General features: G+C 41.9%; 1 protein-coding gene across 1 annotated transcript in view; it reads left to right on the forward strand.

Moving 5' to 3' along the window:
- ctnnd2a (catenin (cadherin-associated protein), delta 2a) overlaps window positions 1-26,916 on the forward strand; it is a gene marked incomplete at its 5' end in the record, with an annotated part of 166,900 nt that overhangs the window by 128,260 nt on the left and 11,724 nt on the right. Inside the window, 4 exon segments of the mRNA XM_084566628.1 lie at window positions 749-922; window positions 4,121-4,271; window positions 16,882-17,131; window positions 20,071-20,155. Of these exon segments, the coding sequence (XP_084422754.1) occupies window positions 749-922; window positions 4,121-4,271; window positions 16,882-17,131; window positions 20,071-20,155 (660 nt within the window).

Raw genomic sequence — 26,916 nt, forward strand, 5'->3', positions numbered from 1 at the left:
AGCATGGAGTGATACCTGGGCACAGCTTGCAGGCAGTAATACATGGTAAAAAAAAAAAAAAAATGTATGCTCTGGAAATTGCAGTGTTGTGTTTATCACAGTTGAATTATAGAAATATCAAATTACTTGCTGTGAATGTTCAGCTCTATTGCATAGACACCTTGCTAAGGAGCAGGCACTGTAAACTCTTTAATGTCCATTCGGCCTGGTTTAGTTATTTAAGTTCTCACATACATTTCCTGCTTCAGTCGGTTCCAGGCTATAGGGCATGTGTGAAAACCGATATAGTCTCTCTCTCTGTCTTTTCACATGCATCACTTTTCTTTCTTTTGCCCTTTTCCAACTCTCCCCTCCATCAGTATTCTATCCTGCGCAACAGGTTGACGGAAAATGATTTGCTTAGTGTCTCTTTGACTTTTTTAATAGGTCACAGTGAACTGGGTGGGGATGTGCTTTAGCTTGTTCTGTCATTCTGACATGAAATGTGCACTTAAACACACATCCACAGATTTCTGTCTTTCATGAATGTTGCAGGTTCATTCAGACACAGTTTCTGTTGATAGGTGGTAGTGGTCTCTAGTGGTTCGACCTCTCACCTCGCTGCAGTGATGTACACACGTACAGAAAGTACAAAGCAAAGTACAAAGTTATGTGAATGCCAGAAAGAAAGAAAACAGCTTGCAGTTTTCATTCAACTATTTCTTTGTGAATTTTGTTAACATCAAAGAATCTCTCTCTTCCTTCACAGTGGGATGGCGTGGGACCCTTTCCAGACACGGCGGAGCCCCCCAAAGGGGTTCAGATGCTGTGGCACCCGACTATCGTCAAGCCCTACCTCACCCTGCTGTCTGAATGCTCAAATCCCGACACCCTGGAGGGGGCTGCTGGGGCTCTGCAGAACCTAGCTGCAGGCAGCTGGAAGGTAATAGCTAGGTTTAAGATGCTTCCCACCTGTTTGCCTTTTCATATTTTATTTGAAACTTTGTAACTATCGCAATCAAAAAATTGTAGACGTCCAGGAGGATAGAAGTGTAAATGCGCTGTGAAGTGAATGCAGGGACACACAGTGTACACACATTACTTGTGCACAAAAGCCACAGATAAAACTGTTATTCGGTTTATTTATACCATCTGGATACTCACTTCTGATTGGCTGCAGGGTGTCCATTAACTCCAGATAAAGGACACCTACTAAGTACTTCCAGTGAAGCTGTCTGTTCACAGTTCTAAATTAATGCTCTGGCTCAGTCTGCATCTAAAGTGGGTAACCTTAGCAACTGGGACTGAGTCAAAGCCTCCGTTTACAATTTATTGCGACGCGTTAACAAGCTAACATTCGGTCCTTCAGTGCTTCATCCTCTGAACGCTGAACTGCGAGATGTAGGTTATGCTTAGTGTGCACAATCTGGACTTTGTATTTCATAAACAACCCATTCATAATGATCTTAACATTGATTTGGAGACAGTTACATGGCCAGCTAGTCTTGTTGTAACTCTCTGTTAAATTATATTCACTGTTAAACCGTATGCAGTCATTGGCTTTGACTCATATACAGGCATAACGTTAGCTTACTGGCTCAAAGGGTTTTATTAGCTGAGAGGACTAGAAGATTCTCCTGAGAGGAATGTAAGGTTCATCCTCTTTAATGAAGTCGCGAGCAGTGCTTTCATTGCATTAGAACTCTAGGTGACAGCATTGATTTTTCTAGGTATTAGTCAAACCCTCGGGTGCTGCAAGGAAAACCCACTTATGACCTGTGAAGCTTTAGATTTTGAAAATATAAATCTTTTGTCTTCACTTTTATTTTTGTGGCAAGTGGCCATGGTAAAAGAGTTGTGTGTCAGGTGTGCTCCATTTAGTCCAAGTCCTGATGATAGACACCTGATCAGGCATTGTCCTTAAAGGGGAACTACCGTTTTTACAACCTGGACCTTATTTCTGGCATAAAATACCATCATTTACTGCTGCATATAACTTTGGTGTCATCTACAGACCCCAAATGATGATAACAGGTAACTCCAGACTCAACGGGGAATAGCACTAGCGTATCATAACAAAATATTGGTGAAATTAAGGAGTTTTGCGGCAAATAATGCGTTGTTTAGAGGCTGCGTTTCGGTGCCCCAGTCACTCCCACTATATGGACATACGCTGATGTAAATATCGTCCGAATGACTCCAAAGTTATATGGGTGAGTAAATGATTGTATTTTATGCCAGAAATAAGGTCCAGGTTGTAAAAAAGGTAGTTTCCCTTTAACATGTAGGACAAACTATCTTGTAGAGCTTCTTGAAGATATCATTGAACGTCCTTAAGAAACTCTACAAGTCCAGTTGCCCTTGTTTCAGTTCTTTTTTGGATATACTATGACCTGAATGACTAAGAACCTTTACAGGTGCAGGACAAACTGAAGTCTGTACATGAATGTGTCCCAGTAAGGGTGTTATTATGTGTGCCTGAAGACAGGATATACTGTACTCCACATCCAGCCAGTTAAAAGAATCAATTGGTCCTTAATAGATTCAATCCAATCCCAAAAGTGGATGTAGTCCAGTACATAATGCTGGTTTTATCTTCTTCTTATTCAACGGTTATGTGATAAGAAGATTAGGGCAGCCTTCCTGGATGATAAATGTACTTTCAAAAGTTCAAATGTTACAAAGGAGTTAAGTGCGAACAAGGACACTGGGGCAGGTGGTGTGTGTTCTTCATTAAAATTCAGTGGCTTATTTAGTTCCAGTGAAGCACACAGAACAACACCCAACTCAAGATACAATCAGCTGAAATAGCGTTCTATTTGCTCGCCGCAGCATCCTGCTGACTTTGAAAATATTTTGAGCTGAACTCCATGTCTTTATGTGTTCTGGAGAATATAATACTGCACAGTGGCAATGCAATTACTGTAATAATGTAAAGGTTCCAAACTTGAACACACCAGGGAGTATGGAGCCAGTGTACAGCAGCACCGACTGATGGAAGCACCTACATGGCAATAATGGATGAGTCATGTGTTCATATTGGAGAGCACTGGTGGGGGCAGCTTTAGCCTTAAGGGACGTCTTTAAAAGGGTTAAAAGCGGAAATTATGAGGGTATAACCTTGGAGTTACCTTAGATAGATTCACAGAAAGTCATTGACCTCCAGTCTCTGTTTTGTTCACATCCACTTCAACTTGAGATCTCAAGAGGAAGACCATTCAATGCTCCCTGATCTGGCATGATAATGTTAATGTTAGTGTGTGTTGTGTTATTATTTGCAAACCATGATGTGCTTGTAAGTTTGAGATCAGATGGAAAAATATCTGTGAAGTTTCTCCTTGAGTGTGTGTGATGCAGGATGATTTAAAAATCAGGTAGGATTTTAAAGTGCCTGTAGTCTAAACCCAGAATTAAAACTTGACCAACAATCCTTTCATTCCAATGGTGAGTTATTTCCTTAAGTGATGTGAACCTTTTTGGCTCATTATGGTCTTTAACATAAGCAGAACCGTTTTAATCTTTACACACCCAGGAACAATCATTTATTGATTTTGCTGAAAACCTTCAAGTTCTCGCCTTCATTTTTTGTTGCTGTTTAGCACCTCTCCAGTCTTTTGCGATATCTTACCCATAAGACCTCATCATTTGAGCTGCTCAGGGTCGAGTGGTCCATTTTAGCGGACCTTGATAGTTATTGAGGGAGGACAGAGTGGTCTCCAAGCTCCAAAAACTCGTCTCTTAGGCTCATATAATACTCTCTCTTTCCCAGTATATCACCCGTGAGTCAGGCTAATGCCTGCGCCGGTCTCACATTGCCCCTGAGTATCACATCTTCCATTCGACCTCAAATGCTGAGCTCTGTTTGCTTCTTTTACCTTTTCCTACCGCAGCCTCTTCAGAGAAAACGTATGAATCGCAAATAACCAGTCACTCAGTGCACTCATATGATCGCAGTGGTATGATGATAAGTTGAACTCTAAACAATTCATATGCAGATTGTCTCATAAAGCTGCCATAATGCTCTTATTGTGCACACTATGGCTGCTTTTGAAGTGTCGGAGCTTGAATAAGTTTACCCCTCCCTCAGTGTGACTCCTTGATGGTAAAAACTTCCCTTTCTTTCCCACTTTCTCCCTGTCAGTGGTCAGTGTACATTCGAGCCGCTGTCCGTAAAGAGAAGGGCCTTCCGATCCTGGTGGAGCTGCTGAGGATAGACAACGACAAAGTGGTGTGCGCCGTTGCCACTGCTCTCCGAAATATGGCCCTCGACATCAGGAACAAGGAGCTCATCGGTGAGTGCGTCGGACACGACATCTTCTCACGTCCGAGCTGAAGTCATATGAATTTTTTGACACCTGCACTGTAATGCTCAGTTGCAGTCTCTATTGTGATCACCTCTTCCGTGTTAGCAAGGTGGTGAACTTCTGGTCTTCAATGTGATTTTGGCCCAAATAATTATATTGATTGAGGCAGTTAATTAGCAATCACAGGGTCAAGTCTATATAATGAGCTGAAGGCTTCTGTGGATCTCAAGCAAACATACATTGATCAGCCACAACATTAAAACCACTGACAGGAGAAGTAAACGTCATTGACCACCTTGTGACTATTCAGTGTTCTGCTGGGAAGCTTTTGGACCTGATTCATGGGGATGTTACTTAGACATGTACCACTCACCTAGACCAGGCCAGACCAGGCACCCCCACCCCAAAGCAATGACACTCCTTCATGTCAGCAGCCATCCCCAGGAGGATGCAGCCTGACACAGGCACACTCACAAAAACGGTTTAGGAACAACAAATTCCCTAGATCCCAAACTGATCAAGTATCTGTGGGATGATCCTCAGAGGCCCCTACCCTCAACCCATAGGCCCCCCACTAACAACACCCTGTTACCAGGCACCACAGGACACCCTCAAAAGACCAATGTCCATTCTCTGATGAGTCACAACTGTTTTGGAGGCGCAAGGGAGACCTACACAATATTAGGACATAATGTTGTGGCTGATCGGTGTATATCCTTTGGTGCTGCAAGTGAATTATTGTCTATTGGAAATCAGTGTGAGCTGAACAGCTGAAGAAAGCCGGAGAGTAGGAGAGAGATACTGTAGAAAAAGAGACTAGCAGATCAAACGCTTGCGTTGGGCTTTGAAAAGTAATGAGTGAGCCTCAGTCAGTCTGGTAGCATCAACACATCTAGGGACTAGGGTTAACCTGACATTTTAACACTCTTATATATCACCTGTCCTTATGTGTGTATTGGGGTTGGGCATATTTTTTTCTCTGTTGCTGTATCTACATAAACAAACCCCACACATGGATATGTATATGACTGGACTGTATGCAAGTGTGTACACATGTGTGGCATCAATTCCTTCTATCGCTAGCATCTCTGATAATCCTGACATCCCAGTGGGAACTGTGGTTTCTATAGCAACCCTGTTACCCTCCGTTTCAGGCAAGGGTCTTGTGGAGCGTCTCTTTTTTTTTTTTTTTTTGCGGAGTGTTGTAAGAACAACAAGGAATGCCGCCGGCAGAGCTCAACACACCCCCTGCTGCGATGGTCTGGCCGGAGATTACAGAATAATTCAAGCCTCCAAGCTTTCGCACGGAGGCACATGAATTTGAATGACTTCGGTTTAAAGTGTTTTTATTGTAGTTGTTTTTCTTCAGTTCACCTGAAAAAAAAAGTTAAGTGGTTTGAAATCCTTGCAGCTACTTTAATTTGTGTCATTCGTCCTTGCAAGGAACTTTGTATGCCATGTTTTTCTTTGTAGATTTCCACTTTAAGTTGTCCAATACCTGACAGCAGTCGTAAGAAAGTGTCGGCTTAACAACTTTATGCTCTTGATAAAGTATATTTAGATTGTAAACCAGTATAAATATATGGGTAAACTCTATCTTAAAGAAGCTATTACTGTGCTTGCCTTCCAAATCTACAATGTGCAACAAGAAAACTAACGACTCACTAAATATGGAAGCAAAATAATCGATTTATCATCTGGACAGTGTATAATATTAATGGTTTGCCCGAGGTATTTCATCCAATCAAAATAAAAGTTTGGATAAACTTAGTGAAGAGTGAACAAAAAAACAAAAAAACAAAAAAAAAAGCATAAGCCACTCACATGCTGACGGGATTTTATTAGTTCATCCAGTTAAACTTTGAGAAGTGTAATTATGAGGACAGTGTCTGCTTTTTCTCTGCAAATCATTAAAGTGGCCTCTGTTCTCAAATAGGTCCATTTTAACTTTTAGACTTTTATGGCCATTAGCTTCTTAAAGCAGAGAGACACAGAGAGTCCCAGTGAGAGAGACCGACATTGTGATGTATTTTGCACTTCATAGAGGCGAAGGCGAAACACAGGCTGGTTGAATAATATAATTATTTGCAAACTCGCAGGGGAAATAAATTCTAATTTATTTGGCATTTTCATTTTAACATACGCTTGACTTATTCACTAGCATAACAACAAAGATTAAGTCCTGTGCATGATTTGCTCTCCCACTGAGAGTCAATAGGAAAAAGTCTGGCTGATGGAGACACATTAAGATATACACAATATAATGGAGATAAAGAAAAGCATAGGAGCATTGCATATCCACATTCTCCCATAACAGCAGTGGCTGGTACCGTAAGAGATGTTCAGATTATCTTAAAAATATCTAAATCTGGGCAAGAAAACATATTAGGATAATGGTGTTTACACAGAGGAGAGAGACATCTGGTCATTCATATATGCTTACAATGATACTGTAATTGTCCCAGTTACCGATGATGCTTCCGTTGTTTACAGCACAAAACTGTCAATGATGAATGAAAACTCCTGGGGATATACGTATACACACGCTGACAAAGCAGCTTATCTGGATTTAAAGTGTCACGCTGTGGGAACAAGGGTTGCACATCTTCTGTAGTGGAAAAAACAAACGGTGACAAAGCATGTGTGCTACCAAATCAGATCCACCGCTTTCATGTTTCCACCGTGATCTAACCTGCTCACAATATGTGGCTGTTTCTTGCAGTCTTAAAGAGGACGTCATGTTAGAAGTTTAACAAGAAAATTTACACTTGTTAGACGCTTGTCACTAAGTCTGAGCTGAGCTAAGTCACTTGGCTGCAGCCACGTTTATGCAGGTAGACTGCATTAGTCAGGAACCAGGGTTAGATGTACGGTATGCATGCAACACTATCCAGAGTTCATGTTTTCTTCCTGGTTTTGACAAACCAGGATAAGGGCTTGTGCAGGTTTCTGAAATCGAGAAACAATTCCATGCTTGGTTTGCACTGAATTCTTCTTTCATTGTTAATCTTTGTTTAAGCGTCTATACCAGTCACTCTGTTGATTCGTCTTTAAGTTTATAGTCTTACAAGGGATTGTATATAATCCGGCATTGCTGTGCTCTGCAGACTGGCTAATGAGATGCAGTGCTGTTAGTTAATTCTCCGTGAGGCTGTCTTGTGTAACAGAAGCCTTCTCGTGGTTTCATTTGTTCAATATTGACTTTTCTTTCGACATATGGTGTGTCTAATAAGACAATGATGTCAATATGACTCTAGCTAGCTAACATTTAAAAAGTCACGTAAAAGCTGTTATTACCAGTTCACAAATCTGCCACTTTTGGCGAGAGTCGGAGTCAGCGGCACTCACAACACAGAAAGACAGAAAGTATCTCAAATGCAGAGAGAAAATTGGAGAGAGGAGGAGAAGAGTGAGCAGGATCACTCAGGGTTCAGCCTTTGCTCTTGGCAAGGTGTGAGTTGATACGTGTCGACAGAAAAGAGGCAGGGGCCAGGCACTCCTGCGAGACGAGCCCTATTTGGCCCTTGTTCACAAGCTGTATTCAGCACAGTGACTCTAACCTCTAATTCGAACACCTCTGTCTTTACACCGTGCACTTCTGCAAAACAACAGTTGGACCCAAAGCGATTTCACGGAGCAGTTTGTGTGTCTTTGTAAGACCAGAGTTCCATCTAATCATGATATGATTTTGCATGACCAATCCGGAGAAGATCACCTCTTTCTGGAAAGCGAAAAACAAATCTTTGTCTCTTAAAGACTCGTGCGATAGCGTGTCATAAGCTGTTAGTGCCGGTGAGTTTGGCAGCACCACCGTGGGGGAATGGTAGTTTGCATGAGAGCTCAGCAGAGTGAGGCGAAGATGAGAATCATCTTTCGCACACAATAACCTCAGTGTCAGATCTCTGGAAAGCACTGTATGATTGGATAGCAGCGAGACAAGCAAGGAGGAAGGAGCAAGAGAGGCTGCAGAAGGATAAAGGAGAAAAAGCAGAAAGAGGCCAAGTCAGGCTACGAGGAGTCTCGGAAGATGAAATAGAAGCAGGCGCAGTGACAGCTAAGTCCTAACCGCATATGTATGCTTATATTCCAATCCCTCTGTAATGTGATTTAGTGGCATATTGATGTCGCCCAGAATCATTCTTCTCATCTGTCAATTTTTTATTTGTCTCTCTCCTGATTTCACCTCCTTCATAGTTTTTGATTTGCATAATGCACTGTACGGCTGTGTAGCAATAAACGAGTCCCATTCACCGCTACACTGTCTGTCAGCACAATTCTTCCCCATTTACTTACACATGGTAATTTGACACACATGAATTGGGAACAGCACTCGAATGCCAAATGACACTGTACTGTTTTTTTTTTTCTAAACACAGCAGCCTTTTACACACACATCACAACCGAATTTGAGCCAAGGTTAGTGTTTATTGAAAAAGGCGATTAATTCAAAAATCCGTATTAATTTACGACATTTAAATGAATTAATGTGTTTTTATTTTTGTACAAAGTGACTTGCTCCAACTGCTAAATTTAATTGAGCATCTGGAGCCTGTCGTAAGGGGTTAAGTCAATTTAATTCCAAACACAAATTCCTAATATGATGTTTTGTAATTAGGATTCAAATAAATGTGTCGCTCATAAGTGCAGTTGGACGTCAAACCTTTTGCTTTTCAAATAAATTAACTGTTGATTTAATAAAAGCATATTGATATGTGTTACTTTAAAACCATTTTAGCATTGCTAATAGCGTTTATTCATGATTTGCGCATAATGTGCATGCAAGAGGAAACTGCTTTAGCTTGAGGCGAAGACAGTAAAAGATCAGCCTCTAAACACCAGATTAACTATCTTCCCGCATCTGGACTACAATAACTGACCTCCAACATCAAACAAAGCGCTCCACTTGCAAGTGGCTCAAGACCACTTCTTTCATGTGCTTGTTGCAGTGCACGCCCCAGTTTAATCAGGACGTTCTCTTGTGCGAAAGCTGAAGATTTTCCTCATTTTTTTTTTTCAGTTTGAATCACATCGACTAAAAAAACACCTTCAGAATACTGATTGCACTTTTTTTTTTTCTGATTGCTTACTGGTTGCCAGACTTACCTTCTGATTGCAGTAACAAATTTGGCACATGTGTATCTCTGAAATGATGAATAATGAGGACTTTATTTTGTGAGAATCAAAATATTAAAAAATTGATGATGATCACTCGTTTTTCTCCATCTTCCACCACTTCTGTTCCTGTTTCTTTCTTCTCTTGCCACGCCGCGCCTCTTATTGGCCTCCCCTCCCACCCTCCTCTATTCATTTCGCTTTGTACGCTGTCGTGCCCACCTTCCAGTCTTCAACATGAATATTACACCCCCCTTTTTTCTAAATCAGCAGCATTGTTACTCCTCCTTCCCCCTCCCTCCTTCTCCTCCCCTCGTTTGCCCGTCTCCTCCCTCTCCATCTCCCTTCCGTGTCGTTTTCAGGCGTGCACTCGCAAAGCCTCACCTCCCCTCTCCTGCAGCCTCTCGCTCTTTGTGTCTCGCCTTGATGACGTCAGTGCTGGGGAGTGTTACTGTGGAAACCAAAGTAGTGCGCCACAGGGATGTCACTAATTGCACGATTGCAAGTGTGTGTGTGTGCTTGTGCGTCAGAGTGTGTGTTCGTTTGGGGTCAGCCACTGCGATATGCAAATGGTAAGGTGTAGAAAACCCACCGGTTTCAAGCCTTTGATCTAACCATGTTATTCTCACACACAAACTCACATTGTAGTGAGTTGTGCGAGTTGTCCACTTAGCAGGGGGCAAAATAATTACATTACCATGCTTCTCTCCATCGTTGTGCATTTTCGAGCCGAGCCAAGTATTTTTAGAACACCAGAGAATGTCCATTTAATGTTTCTCACACCCACGCCAGTTTTTACATATTTTGGCATCTTTGCTGTCAACAGACTGCACAATGATAAGCATTAACAAGTTTGCAAGCCTAGTAGGCTGAGAGACAGTGTCCACTGACTCACACGACGTTGACACACACATCTCCATCCCTGATGCAGCAGTACTTTATGAAATTTCTCTGTCGCCTTCGGGATGCATCTCTCTCTCGTGTGTGTATGTGTGTGTGAGGGTCTGGCATGTCTTTTATCAGCACACTTTGTTCTCCCTGGCATTCTTCGTCCTATGCTCCACTGTGCCAGACTGGGAGCACGACAGATAGAGAAGTAGAAAGAGAGAACAATAAAGAGAAATAGAGAGGAGAGGGGGGAAGACAGTCCTGTTGTGTGATTATGAGATTTTCTTACAGCTGTTCCTCTAGGATTTGGCTCATGTTCATAGATGCGTTCAGTTTTGCTCCATATTTTTAAATGACAATGTTTTTATTCAAAAAAAAAAAAATGAACCCCGCTGATCGGCACGGAGAAGCTGCGCGGCGCAACTTCATTCAGCCTTCACGATAAATGTATTCCCTATCCTCTGCAACTGTCAGAGTGTGCGTAAATACAGTATGTGTGTGCATTTATGCATCTTCCCGGGCAGGCGTCGTTTTCACATGTGAAGAGACGTCTTTACCGAAGCCACAGGTTCCCCACAGGTGAAAAAAACATCCCCGCCTTTCCCTCCCCGCTCTCCCGCTATCCCGCTCTTCTGCAGCTTTACTTCTGCTGTAAACTCATCACCTACAGACATCAAAGACAGAAAGAGGGCGAGGTATAACTGGTGTGAAAAGCACCAAACGCGGGAAGGCAGACTATTTAAGAACTGGGAAGCGACGGCATGCCACTTTCCAATTTGCATCCATTTCTGACCTCTTCAAGCCTGCTGCGTTTCATGTCTATACTCTGCTCTGCGTCTTATTTATTTATTTGCAACTTGAAAAGGAATACACCTCACATTGCGGCGGCTAATCAGGCCATCTTTGGAGGCCATACATATGTATTTCTGCTTGATAAATGTGTTGATAATTGTTGACTGGAGGTTGCGTGTGTTTGTGCCCCCTTGCCAAATTAGCCCATTATACAGAACTCATTGAAATACAGTATTTTCTTATACCTACTTTTAGTGTCCCTCCTTGAATGGCTGTATTGATATTTGAGAAAATCTCCAGGGTCTGTGTGGCCATGTAATCTTGGTGTATGATCTTATATTCCTTTTGAGATCTCAAAGGCTGTCACCAGCATCACTTTAAAGTTTTCAATAAAAATATATCCCCACCTAATACTCTGTTGCTTTCAATCTGGCGCCCCCTGTCAGTGATGGGATGCACTGCTGATTTAAGAAAGATTATTTCATTCATTCATCTTCTGTATGCTTGTCCTGTGAAGGGCCGCGGGAGGGACTGGAGCCTATCCCAGCTTTCATCGGGTGAGAGGCGGGGTACACCCTGGACAGGTCGCAGAGAAAGATTATTTTTGTCCCTGAATTAGCCACACAATGGTGCAACAATACAGAGTGGTGAATGCTTTAAAATTTACCTGTTTGGTTCTGGCTCCCTGTTAGTTTGTGCATTAAACAGAAAACATGGACACCAATATAATTATTTGAGAATTCCCGCAAGTTTAATGTGCATATGTGTCTGTAGTGTTGTCTAAAAGTGTTCCAATTAGGTCTCTTAAGGCAGCACTTACCACATTCTGGCAAATCAGACAACAGAGCTGCAGGCTAATGTCTGTCTTGTATTCGGCAGTAATCTTCCATTGTATCATGGGCTTTTATTCAGCCCACAGCGCATACAGACAAACCTGAAGAGCTTTACATACATAGAACAGCCAAAAGCTTTTGATACTAAGTGCACAGCATCCCACTTCAGGGACCCCAACCCAGTCACTGATAACTGCGTATTAACCATCCCTTATTCTCAGACAGTCGGACGCCGCAACCAATCAAGCCGTTTCATCTTTCCCCACATCTCCCTGAGACAATTACCTCCAATTTTTGCTTCGATAACACTCTCCTTTCTCCGTCAGTAAACAATCAAATCACTCCATTGTTGAGGGTAATTGGATCTCTTTAAATCAAATCAACCATTATGGCCCTGATGAAGCCCGCCCTGCTCAGCGGGAGTTAGCGACACATGAGGGAATGAAGCGCAGGAATACATTACCGGCTCTGCCTCCCAGGTGAAGGTGGGGGAGTTGTGTAATACAGGTTTATTAGACTGTGCAGTGATCATCACAGGGCTTGTTTCTCTCCTCGAGGACATGTTCCAGGTGTAGCTCACATTCCAGCGACGGAGAAAGTGGATGTAAGAGAAAGGGGGAGATTGCACTCCAGCATGTGGAGGTGCCGCCTGTGTCACCATAAGACTTTAAAGTAGAATGAGCCGCCCCCCGCTCATAAAAAAAAAATAAAATCCATCTTCATTTGCTCCTCTGCTCTTTTATTCCTTTGCTTCGCATGGTGGTCTCTTACGATCTTTGTGAGGTTACGGGAATAATTGCTCCTGGCTTTGACACTTAGCTTGGCTTCTGGTTGCATGTAGTGCAATATGGCGAAGGATAATAATACTCATTCTGAACAGTCAGATTAGTCAGCTGTCAACTACGACTTCTGAGAGTATATGTTTAGTCGTAATTAAATCCCAGCGTTTTAACAACTTGTGTCTTCAGCGGGGTAATGAGCGCACCAAAAGATTAAGCTATAAACTGTGTCGAATTTTATACTGACATTAGCAAAGTGAAGCAACTCCCGCTCGTTTATGTTCATCTATAATTCATCAAGCTTCTTGCAGGCTCTGGGCATCGTAGTGTCTAGATGTAGGCTAAAGTGGCTTTCCTTTAGATTAGTTGCATCTGTGTTATTTTTTCACAATGCAGAGTATTAATATTTGTTCTATAATAAAAAATAAATAAAGAATAAACTGCCCCAGAGTTATTAAAATTGACATTGTGAAGTTGGGATAAGAAAAAAAATCTTATAAACACCCTTACACATCTAAACTAACTTCCCAAAATCTGAAGCAGACAAACAGAAAGCCAGATAATGAGCAATGTCTCCGTTAAAGGGAGATGTTTATTAGTGCGCATGCATAGCTATATGTGTGTACTGTCAAGGTGAGGCGTGTGCGTGGCTTTCAGTCGTGGTTCTTAGCACAAAATCAGAAGATTGTTATTAAAAGTGCTGGATATAATGAGGAACTCAGTTTTGTTCTCTTCCTCTCAGGGGATGATATGGTAGATATCATCCCCTGTTTTCTGCACTTTCCCCCCTGCGCCTCGAATGTGATGACGCTACGGAGGCGGTGAGGGGTATATGCATGGACTCACCTGTGCACACACACATTTATGCAAAGATATTTTAGGAGTATGCTGCAGGCAGCTTATCAGAAAATATTCAGACAGATATTTAAGCGGATATGCATCACGTCTGTTCTGTATACTCTCCTTTTGTTATTACCTGCAGTCAGCCGCTTGATAAATTACTCACTCACTATATCAGTCTGTCATTCACTGACTACATTATCTGTCATTCAGTCAGTAAATTAGTCAGTCGGTAAATAAGTCATGCAGTCAGTCAGTAAATTATTGAGTCAGTCACACAGAAATTAGCCCCGATCATTAAATGAAGCAAGTCATCAGCCAATAAATCAGTCGGGAAATTAGTCAGTCTGATTTAAGTCAGTCAGATAATGAGTCTTCCTCTTATGTGCAGCTCAAGTTAACCTGTGTTCAGCCTGCTGGCCTGTGATAACACTTGGCCAATTAACTTGAAACTCCTTCCGTTTAGGTGGATTTTGTGTGCGTGTGTGTGTACATGTACACCGATCAGGCATAACATTAAAACCACCTTCCTAATATTGTGTAGGTCTCCCTTGTGCCTCCAAAACAGTTGTGACTGTTGAGGGTAGGGGCCTCTGTGGATCATCCCACAGATACTTGATCAGTTTGGGATCTAGTGAATTTGGAGGCCATGTCAACACTGTTCGTCATGTTTTTTTTTAGTTGTTCCTAAACCGTTTTGTGTCTGTGTCAGGCTGCATCCTGCTGGGGATGGCTGCAGGCCAGGTTCAAAACTTTCCCAGCAGAACATTGTATTGTCACAAGATGGTCAATGTTATTTACTTCTCCTGTAAGTGGTTTTAATTGTGGCTGATCGGTGTATGTGAGTACATTTTTTAAGCATTGCGTGTGTGTGTGTACAACTTTCCTTCCGTCTCTCCTTGTTTTCTTCACATACTCTTTTTTTTATTTTTTTTAACACTTTATGGAATTTTTCAGATTAATATTACAGCAAATAAGAAACAAGAAGACAAAGACCAATACATAAACTAAGAGAATAAAAATAAAAGGCCAACAATAACACAGACATGTAAAATAAAAAAAATAAAAAAATAAAAAGTAGTAAGGGGGCGAAAGTCACAGCAGTACTAACAGCTCCACTGTACAACTGTTCATCTTACCAGAGAGGTGCGTAAGTATTCTTCACATACTCTTCATTACACAATATGAACAGATGATTTGCGTGAATATTACAGTGATTGGGAAAAAAAAAACTGTGAACTGTGGAAAAAATACTGGGGAAGAGGCATGCTAGCCTCCAATTCTGTACTGACTGCATTCTACAAGTAAAGGAGCAAATCTTCGTGCCATGAGGGATGTTTTATTCTAGCATTTATTTTTCACTAAGTGTTAATAGATTCAAAGTAGCACCATGGGCTGCAGAAGATTGGACCGCTGGTGCAAAGTGGCAGTTATATAAGTATTTGGTAGTTTTTGTACAGTACTGTGAAAATGACCTGTTTGGAGGCGGCAAGAAAAAAAACGCTCGGCGAAATCCGAGAGCATTTTATTGCAAATTGAGTATTTTGTCCTTGCTATTCTGCGCCGCCAGAGAGGATGTAATGGTGGGCTTGGAGATGATGCAGCAATGGATTTTAACCACCTCTAGTAGCACTTCCTGTTTATCATTTGAGCCTGCATAAAATTGAGATGTGAGTCACGGTGAGGAGCTCTTCGTTGTTGTATACACACAAATTCCACGCTGATTCAGTCTTTTTTTGTGTCTGTGTGTGTGCGCAGCGGGGCAAAAGGCTCATCCTTGTCTTTCTATTCAGTCACAGACATTGTTAAAACTTAATCACAGTTCAGCCATGGTTCATTATTCAACGCTCACCCCCGCGTTCAAATTGATTGTTCTTTACCTGGAGCATGACCTGTGGGTTTTGTATCAGGCACTCAAGACGATTCAGATGTAACTGACAGGTTTTATGACGGCCATAGCGTCTCTTATCCTTTGACTACTGCTCATGTTTGATTCATCTCCACGCACGGCCTTAGTCAGCACAGTCACCTCTTTCCTCTCATCTGTTCAATTCATCTGCTGTCATCTGTTCCAGCCACCTATTTGCTCTGATCTCTCCATTATCTCTATTTTTTCAGTCATCTTCGTATCTTGGGTCTAATGGGAAACTCCTCTATGAGTATCTGTGAAGATTACTCCCTTGGAAATAACTCCCACTACAGTCATGATAACCTATATGTCCCTGCAGACTTATGCCAATCAGGCATAACATTATGACCACCTTCCTAAATCTCCCTTGTGCCTCCAAAACAGTTGTGACTCATCAAAGAATGGACATGGGCCTTCTGAGGGTGTCCTGTGGTGTCTGGCAACAGAATATTGTTAATGGAGGCCTTTGGGTGCTATGGGTTGAGTTGAAGGGCCTCTGAGGATCATCCCACAGATACTTGATCAGTTTGGGATCTAGTGAATTTGGAGGCCAGGTCAACACCTTGCGCTGTTTTTTTGAGCTGTTCCTAAACCGTTTTTGTGTGTGTCCGTGTCAGGCTGCATCCTGCTGGGGATGGCTGCTGCCATCAAGGAGTGTCATTGCTATGGGGTGGGGGTGCCTGGTCTGGTCTAGGTGGGTGGTACATGTCTAAGTAACATCCACACGAATGCCAGGTCACAAGTGTGAATGAATTGTCACAAGATGGTCAGTGTTATTTACTTCTCCTGTCAGTGGTTCTAATGTTGTGGCTGATTGGTGGAATATGTCAAGAAACTACTATATTCTATTTTAAGGCAGTCATTAATTTGCCTTTTGTCAAACTTGTCATCCAGCATGTAACTGGACCACCTTAGCTGTGTGAATAAGCTCAGATTACATGTATTCCAGGCGGCTTCGTCCTTTGAAATACATACTCCGCTCTCCTTCACTTCATATATTAGTACCTCTATCTGCTCCACACGCTCACTAACCATGTTCATAAGCTTCCAATCTGACAGCTTCTCCTGTACTTCTTAATTACTCCCACTCTCTGTTGCTTCGATCTCTCCAACAACGCATTCTTTGAATGTCACTTTTTTTTTCATATTTTCATATGCCAGCCTTTTCACCGAAATACCAGGAGTCGCCTCTTTATTGGATTCTCAGCATGTCTGCATTAGTGTGTGTGCGTCAGAGGATTTGCAGTCTACCCTCTCAAACTAAAGCTTTATGGAGTTTTTTCAAACCATTCACTCGCTGTACAGGGTGTTTGCTTTGAAAAACAGTAAAAGGGGTAATGTTAGTTTTAGAGCTTAAAGACTTCTTGTCTGTTAAGTATATTATTTGCGTGCCTAACCAGTCTAACCTATATATTTCCCTCATTTTCTCCACACGCATCCATCAGGTAAATATGCCATGAGAGATCTGATCCACCGGTTACCAGGAAGTAGCAGCAGCAGCAACAACAACGCCACCAGCAGTGGGACCTCCGGGACCACAGGCCCTCCCAGCAAGGCCATGTCAGACGATACGGTAACTGCCATCTGCTGCGCGCTGCATGAAGTCATTACCAAGAACATGGAGAACGCAAAAGCTCTACGCGATGCTGGCGGCATCGAAAAGCTCATCGGCATCGCCCGCAGCAAAGGAGACAAGTGAGTCGGCTGAAATTAGGAACTAATGTCAGTTTTTGGATTTTTGCATTTAGTTATTTCTACCATCACAAACCAAGTCAATGGATTTTCTCCAACTGAAATTATTTTACTGTTGACTAAAGGTTATGAAACAAGACATACTAAATCGATTCCATCTATCCCTCAAACTCAGGTCACCGTGCTTTGTATATCTGCATCGTCAGTACCCCATTGGAAAATTCTAAATGGTCAGTCATCTGTACCTATTCAGCTTAGTGACACGCAAAGTGCTTTCCAATGGCTCTCATTCACACTCACTCTCATACCAAGAGCTGTAATGCATGATGGCCTGCCATCAGGAGCCAATTTGGGTCCAGTGTCTTGCCCAAGGACACTTACAGTTAGGGCCCCGCAATCAGTGGATAACCAACTCTACTACATGAGCCACAGCTGCCACCAGTGTACTTCCCAGTAGAGACATTTCTCCCAAGTACAGCATGGTATACTTGTGTTGTAAAAATTTAAACTGTTAAATTTGTTATTTAGGATATTCAGTCATAAAGATTTAATATCTAGGATGGCAGGTGGATTTCTTACCATAGTCCTGGTGACTCTGGTGCATAAACTGCACACGTAAGATGGACCAGAGCTCGTCCTACTACTTGACATCTCTTGGAAAAGCAAATGCATGGTTCCTAAGTTGGATTGAGCTGAAATCTTTAGTGTTAGGGTAGTGTAATGAGATGTCGGAACAGTTTGTACCATTTTTATACTGTCACACAGAGCATTTACCTGCACTGTTGTTCAAGTTGTAATCGGAATGAAGTGATGATATTTGCTTAATGTTTTTACAGATTTTAGGATATTTGACCATTTGTTGGTCTTCTGATTGGTCAGCTGAACACCAACCAGAAGGCCCCTTCCCTCGGTCAAGTCCCAACTTCCTATGTTACCCTTGCTAGGTTAGGCAAACAATAGCAATGCACAGGTCCATTCTATAGAAAATCACTGAAAACTTTTATGTTTTAAAAAAGCTGAAAAACAAACAGCACAACATGTGTGGACAAAGCAGAGGAAATAAATCTGAAAAATTGTGAAAAGACTAGTAATTTTTCCAACGTCTGCCAATGTTAGCGCGGTTGCCAATATTAGCCGCCTTATCTCCGTGTTAGCTTTAGACTTTACTATTGCAGGTTTTTGAAGTTGTCTGCGCATTAGTACTTTTTGTCTAACTTAGCAACAGTAACATGAGAAGTTGGGACTCGACAAACCATGGGAGCTCTCTGGTCAATGGTCAGCTGACCAATCAGAACAACTAAGGGTCCGTTTCCTTTAATTTTTCAACTTTCGAATTGTTTTCAGAAAAAGGAGATCAAAGAGGAGGCCATCCAAGATTGTTTAAGTCAAATATGCCTCAGATAGAAAGCAAAAATACGCTCTCTAATGACTTACAATGGTTGTTCTAATGCTTAAGGACAATCAGTAAAAATTATATTGTAAAGGTCAGGAACACAGCAAAACAGACAGTCATTAGTGACCATTACCTTTATGTGACCACACATCTATCATTCATTAACTGCTGTGCTCTGACCATTAATACGTAGAACAACAAGGTGCGTGCAAAATATAACTCTCTTGGGAGACCAAGCAGGGTGTTCTACCAAGCTGCTGTGGCAACCAGCAGGTCAGGGGTTGCCATGACACCAGAGTGTTATCAGACGGAGGTCAAACATTGATTTATTGTTATGAAGAGACACTCAGTCTATTTAGGGAACTGTGCTCAAGGGCGCCATTACAGAGAGAGAGATGAGGCGCTGGAAGAAGCCTCCATAAATGCGAATTTCACAGGGAGTGTAGTTATCAGCTAATAGCCCACACGTCTTCATTTTCCTGGGATAGGTACACTGAGGATAAATGCTCATTACCCACAGTAGCATGCTCCATTCACACAATTACACACTTTTTGATTGGGGAAATGGCCATTATAGCACAATAATATAGCAGTTAACCACTGTTTATCAGCTGATTGAGTTATAACCTACAGTTTTGAATCGACGCCAAATCACATATCTTTCTTACAAACAGGCAGTAACATGATTTGACAATCCCAGAGTCGTTGCTTCGTTTTCTAAAGAGCTTACACCCTGACTGGAATTTATTTCTTTATTCAAAGGCAGAGATCTTTGTTAAAAAAAAAGCACAAGTGTAATTAATAACATGAATATGTTTCCTAATACGCCATGTCAGGGGAAAATCATGCACAATGGGATGACTATGCTGAGTAGGGTGCAGCGATCATTGCTACAGTTTTTGTTATGACATGCTGTGAAAAAGGTCTGCAATCATAATCTGGCACAGATAAAAACCATTTGATGATGCTGTTTAAGGTGCTGTTTGCACTCACCGTTGAAATATTCTTTCAAGGTAAAGGTGAAGATTAGCAAGCTATTTAGTGGGGATGAGTTCAATCATGTGCAACTACAATATATTGTGAGTAATTCAGGAGTTTACTTTTCGTATCATTTCTACATGTTGGAATCTTTTAAACAATTTCTGTTCTTCTTTTTTTACTGGGAAATGATTTAACTCAGACTAAAGGATTTTCACAAGGATTTTCGCTGCAGACAAATTGAAATGAGCATCCCTCTGAAGCTGTTAGAAAGGCAGTGCTTGTGAACTGACTCCTGCTAGAGTCATTTTTCAGCTGAGCAGCAGAGATGGGACCATTAGCGTGGCAGAGTGGGTCGTTTTAAACTCATCTGAAAACTCTCCCTTTTTCACACACGGAAAATCATTCTCCGCTGAAAAGAGCAATGGTCGTCTTACTCTTAAAGCCATCCAAAGTGGCCCGCACACATCCCGTATGGCTGGTCGAGACAGGACAGAATAACATAGCAGCATTATCCAAATGAATGGGGTCCAGGAGAAATGACTCTCACCTATTCTCTGTCTCTCTCCAGACACTCAGCTAAGGTGGTAAAGGCAGCCTCTCAAGTCCTGAGCAGTATGTGGCAGTACAGAGACCTGCGCTCCCTCTACAAGAAGGTATGAGCACTGGTTCTTTTGTATATTTCAGGTAATTCTGCAGCGTTTGTGTCCTGTCACTTTCCTGACACTCTACTATTTGGTGCATGAGAAATAGTTTTTTGCACACCAGACGCTCTTTTACAGGTTTCCGTAAGAGGACTTTTAACTTCATACCTTGCTACACACACACACACACAGTAACTCCACAGATAGCATGATACTTAACAGTGGCCACATTTACATGGACACTAATATTATACACTGATCAGCAACAACGCTATAACGACCACTGACAGGAAAAGTGAATAACATTGACCATCTTGTGACAATTCAACGTTCTGCTGGGAAACATTTGAACCTGCCATTCGTGTGGATGTTACTTAGACATGAACCACCCACCTAGACCAGACCAGGCACCATAGCAATGGCACTCCTTGATGGCAGCAGCCTGACACAGGCACACACAGTTTAGGAACAACTCAAAAACATGAAAAACAGCACTAGATGTTGACCTGGCCTCCAAATTCAATAGAAACTGATCAAGTATCTGTAGGATGCACTGGAACAAGCCTGATCCACAGAGGACACTCCCCCTCAACCCATAGGACCCAAAGACCCCCACTAACAACGTTCTGTTGCCAGACACCACAGGACACCCTCAGAAGGCCCATGTCCATTCTCTGATGAATTAGAACTGTTTTGAGGGTGACAAGGGAGACCTGCACCATATCAGGAAGGTGGTCATAATTTTATGCCTGATCGGTGTATATGATCCCATACACATTCTTTCCGCGCATGCTTGTCCCATGTGTTGTAAACATCACATGACAGTTTCCAGAAGGTACAAAAACACGGATCTACGACAAAATTAATGCTGCCAGCATCGTCGGAAAAACGTTTTCTTATTATAGCTCTTGTCACATCAGCTGACACTCACATGGGGTAAACACGTGGAGAAAGAATGTGTTAATTCTAACCCTGAAATAAACAGTCAGATTGAGCTAATATTTTCCTTCTAAACTGATTAGCAACAATTACCTCAGGCCCTTTAAACAGCACTCTGAAAATTCTTACGATCGGGTCATAACAGGCCTTTCTCTTGATTGAGGGGGTCCATGGATGTGCATATAAATAGTTTAATGTATCTTACAAGTACGTGAAGATGAAATGACTGGCACTGATACTCTGGTGCTGCATAATGTAGTGATCTGTCTTCTCAAGTGTACGTTAATGTATGCTTTGGTGTGTATTTTTTAATGGTCCGTGCCTTGGCTCTATTACAGTGTGTGTTGCATGTATAGATGTGCGTGTGAGTGCTTTCACATTGAGGTCAGTCATAACCACATCTAAACAAAAGAATAATGGGCTTCTGCTGGGCACCATCACAGCCGAGCAACAGTGTTTACAGAGGCAGGAGGATCAATAACTGTGTGTTAGTCTCTAGCCTATTGGTTTTTCTTTTATTACACACACATACAGACGCACGCACGCTCATTCACTTACAAGCCGCATCAATCCTAACGGTTGTTTAGCCCATCATCAGGACTGAATGGTGTTATTGCTTCTGGCTAACAGGAAACTGTATAGCTCATTAATACGTTGGTTAATGCAGAGCTCTTAAAGGACCGCACAAACAAATAGTGGAAAAATGTGTGCTGCTCTTGAGAAGGTACACACTTTGTTTGTTTGTGCCAAACACACATAAACTCATTTTAAAACCCACGTTCTCTTCTTTCTGTTGTTGTTGTTTCTTTTCAAAGGTTGGATTCCTGCAGACTCTTGCAGCTTGATTAAAAGTAATTTAACAGATGTTTTGTTCCTTTCACTCGTCAGCAGTGAGCGTTGTCGAGTGAATATCTGCCACCAAGGTTAGCTGCCATTCCGTTCCCTGAAACTTCAGATGGACTCAATCAGTTTCAGAGCGACTTTTAGACATTTTAAGTTACACATTCCAAGAAAGTGTCCTTGGTTATAAATGTGTTTTTTCTTGTATCTTTGCTTAGACAGAATGGAGGCGATTGAAGCTCATGATTTCAGTGCATGTTAGAATACACAACTGTACGCATGTGCCTTGTTTGGGCACACATTAATAAGAACAAATGTATATTCTAGTAGTACAATATACTGCAGAGGACGGCATTGACCATCGGGTTCCAATGACCTCAACTCAAATATAAGTGGGTTGTTTCAAATTTGCCGCAGGTGTCTAGTGCTCACCAGAAAGATGGAGTCACCCACTTAAGTTGAAGGTTGAGGTTCTGACAATACCAAAGCAAGGCAACTTTGACATTTGGAAAAATTTCTCAGTTGTTACTGACGAAGATGAAAAAGAATTAGACCTTGTCTGGCATAAATCTGGCACCTCTGGGTTGAGGCGACGCACCTGCTCTTCCTGTTCTCCCTGGTCAAAGTAGGCTGAGCTCTCCTTCAATGATTTCTTCCTGCACATATTGAACAAGATTGGGAACATTGTCGCAGAGATATGCAGCCCTGTGACTTATGATATGGTAGCGTGCAATATGTTTAATTGCAGGGGATGACAATAGAATAGAATTCAGTTAAATAAAACAAACAAACCACCCCAACATTAATAAGTAAAACAAATGAATGCCCACACGTGTTGCACAGGATATCTCTAACTAGTACAATTATGACAATTTCTTCTCATGGTGCGGAGCGAACCACCTTCTGATCAGTGCAGCTAAAACCAAGGAGATGGTAGTGGATTTCTGGAGGTCCAGGCCTGAGTCTACAGCTGGATCAAACTGGACTGGTCAGCTAACATAGACTCAGTATACAAAAAAGGTCAGAGATGTCTCTGTTTCCTCAGGAGGCTAAGGCTCAGCTTTTATCCTCTTCAACAAATCATTTATCTTGCGTTTATTTAATAAAATATAAACTGTGAAAATGAGCAGCACTGGCACTTGAATTTGAAGTAGCCTAACTCAGTTTTCAAAGATATTGTCAAACAACCAAAAGTCCTGTAACAAGGCCAGTCGAACTGTGTTTGAAGGCGTTGCTTTAGAAAGTACTGAAAACATCTCTTGCCCATTACGTTCTGTCTCCTGTGATAAAGTATTTGACGCAGCGTCTAACCCACTGCCTTCCTTGCATTGGGCATGGGCTCACTGTACAAGTCAAAGACTGTTGCTTCTGGCACATCAGGACAGGCTGCCCTGTGGCATCAATGCGTCCTCTCCTCATCCCCGACGACTGTGTTCCTCTCTTCTATTCCTCTCTTCTATTCGTCATCCTCTCATCCCCCTGTATTGCACAGAGCGGTATCCCCATGCGGCCCGTTGGAGCCTCATCTGCTTCACACTTCTCTAATCATTGCCACTGGACAGCATTACAGGCGACTGGATGGCGTAACCCTCCAGTGATCAGACATGAAGGACACTGCCTCAACATGCTGTCGGCCCTGGCATAGCTTATTTTATTTTATTTGAATTACTCATATATATATATATATATATATACATAATTTTTTTTTTCTCCGCTGGCATTATGCTCAGTCTGACTCTGATTTAATAAAGACAGGTAATCTCATAATCTTTGAACGATGAACATCTTGTAATGCAATTAAAATGTTGGACGCCTTTAATTAAATGCAGCACAGCCCGTTTCAATTCTCCAACTTGCACATTCTAAGTAGTTCAGCTAGTTAAGCTGCTGCATTATGCTATTTATAGTGCCTCTAAAACTGACTTTTAAAGGGTGATAGATGCCATACCTTACTGTTTACTCCCTTAAGTTGCATGGCTAGTGACAAAGCAGCCTAATTTTGTAACTGTGGAAATTGTTGCGTTGGAGGAGCCACACTTTGACTTTATCACCAGAGTCCAGAGCTCAAAATAAGGGACTTTACTGCTAGTATCCCTGCATGACATATTAGGTCATGGGTGTTAGGTGCAGCAAAAATCCTGTTAGCCTCCAATCCAAACACGGATTAGCATACAATTTAGACGAGAGTGGAGCAGGGTGTCTCTGCAAAGTGTTTGTGAGCAAAAGCAAAGTGAGGGGGGAAAAAACGACGCAGCGGCAAAAGAGGAGAGAGAAAATGAGGTGACTTCATAATTTTTTTATTTTTTTTTATTTTTTGGAGTTCAAAAATAAGCATGCTCCTGTTTGTAGTTTTGGGGAAAGTGTGGGGTCAATAATGAGTCAGTTTGAGCTGTGCTGGCAAAGAGTTGTTGTTTGCTTTGAAGTCTTGAAGTAATGAGAGTATTTTGAAACACACTTTCCCACTGTGTAGAAGTTACGTGTGCGGCTACACATGCATGTTTGTTTCTTTGCGGTTGTGTGTCTTTAAAAATGTGTGGGTTTTTTTATTCCTTTTTTTTTTTTTGTCAAACCTCAGTAAGAAGAGTTAATCACTTCCTACAGCAGCGCCATGGGAGCAGTCTAGGCTGAGAGAGAGAGAGGGGAAGGGAGAAAGGAGAATTGCAACAGAACGGGGGGCAGGGCTGCCCAGCAGTTTCTGAGCACACTAAAACGTTGCAAGCCCATGAATAAAGAGTAGCTCGATATGAAATTAAGATCTGAGATGACTTGAAATATCTATGATGCAGCAGTCATTAATAAACCAAAGCCAAAATCTGTTTGCACCATCGCTAGCACTAGCACTGGCTTTAGGGTAAATCATGTATAACAGTCTCCAGAGTGCAGTAAAACTCTGCTTCTTACCCAGGTTTATTTGGACTATTTGACAGGATGTGTCCTCATTCGGTATATATGTGTGTGTGTTTGCATGTAATGTTTCATCTACAGTTCCTTGGAGGGAAGCCCCGGGTCATCTTTTATGTAAACAACAAATGTGCCGTACTGTGCAACGGGGGATTTCTGGAGAAAACAAGGAACTGAAACATGGTCACTTTGTAAATAAACTTATTCTTAATAGGACAAGAAGGACCTAACTCTCTGACTCCCTCACACAAACGTATCCCTCCTCTCTTTCTCTCTCTCTCTCTCACACACACACACACACACTAAATTCATATTCACTCAGTTACACTTTGTCATGTCCCCGTTCAGTGCATAACTTCTGTTGGGCTGCTGTGCCTCATTTCTTGATAAATGATCTGCCTCGGGCTCTAAATCAGACACATTCTCTCTCTCCTGCACACACACACACATATATATACACGTGCGTGCCCACACATCACAAACACACACAAATCACCAAAACAGATACACACACACGTATGACAGATGGAGTTCAGGGTCAGAGATACGCCGTGTTTGTCACACGTGTGACAGATTTACAATATGTTCCAGGGGTGTGTAATTCACAATGTGGGTGTATTTGTGCGAGGCGAGTGAGAAATTGGTGTGCGGTGCGCTTGTGTGAGGTCACTGATTGCACATCCTAGTCATTTGCAAGATCGCTGCAAACAGAGTGCTCAGGATTTTCCTGCAAATGAAGAGAGTACGTTTGAAAGGAAAGTTTAAGCTGCATATGTTAGAAATGTGCTCCTGACACAGCTGGTAAAGTTGTTAAAGTATCACCACCTTATTGTTCTGAATCAGACATTACTTCAAGATGCTCCAGATGATCATTCCCTTTATTTGATTTATATTTATAACATTAATACATATACATATATACATATTCAGTATATGAGTGTACATTTCCGACTGCTGCAGTTTAGTATTTACCACTGCTGTTCATCAAAATTGGGTCTACAAAACAATAAGAAGCAGCAGCAACAGTGATCTGTTAGATGAAGAGCTGCAGGTGATGGCCTGCACACCTCCAACTTTCTGCCACAACAAAGTCACAACCTAGCTCAAAGGAAGGACGAAATGTGTGTATGTGTGAGTGAATGCTAGTGTAGTTCAACAGAACCAAAGCTCAAGCAAACAAAGTCAATACCACCAACCCAAGGGTCAGCCACCGCTCCTAATGAACCATTCCCCAAACACCAACAAACAAGGAAGTTGGTCTTGAGGCCTAGAAAAGCAACAAAATCATGCAGTCTGTAGCGTAAAATCAGAACACAGATGTGAAAAGAATGATGGTGAAAGGTTTGTTTTGCTTCCCTAAGTATTCTGTGATTTGTAGTTTTTAAACCACATCTTCTCTTACCACCACTAACTACAGGTGTCTTCAAATCAACCCGGAGCAAAGTGTTGGAAATTGCCACTTTATGGCATTATTCTACAGTATAATATAGATTTTTTCTATATATATATATATTTTTTTTTTTAGCTTTTTTACAATAACTCAAACATTCATAACTTTCACTGATTTTCTTTTCCCCGAGTATGAAATGATGAGATGCTTTTCTTCCACACAGCTAAAATTAATTCATCCGCCCCTGCTATCCAGCATAAAGTGAAAAAGACAGCCAGAAGGAGATGCGCATTTGGAAAAAAAAAAAACTTCAAACCAACCTCGGGCCTCAGAAGCTGCCTCTGTGTTCTGCCTGGTTTCTCTCTGATGTTCACCTGTATTAGATGCGAACAGACAGAGAGAGAGAAAGAGAGAGGAGATGGAGGTGTGTTGAGGTAGGCTGAGGCTAACAGCATTATTTTAGGAAGCCAAAGAGGCAGAGCTGCAGCACATACTTACAGAGTTGGGGACTGTTTGCAGTAAATGCAACACTAGTTTAAAGGTCAGTTTCCAAATCAGCAGAAACACAAGCAGCCAATATAATGGATGGAAAGGTCAGAGCTATATTATTTCTGTGAGCACAGATGGATCATGTGTGAGTGAAGCGCTCACCGCTGTAAATATCAAAATCCGAGTGTGAAATGAGTGAGAAAGAGACATGGAT

This window comes from Chelon labrosus, assembly GCF_963514085.1.
Source record: "Chelon labrosus genome assembly, chromosome: 18".
Lineage (NCBI taxonomy): Eukaryota > Metazoa > Chordata > Actinopteri > Mugiliformes > Mugilidae > Chelon > Chelon labrosus.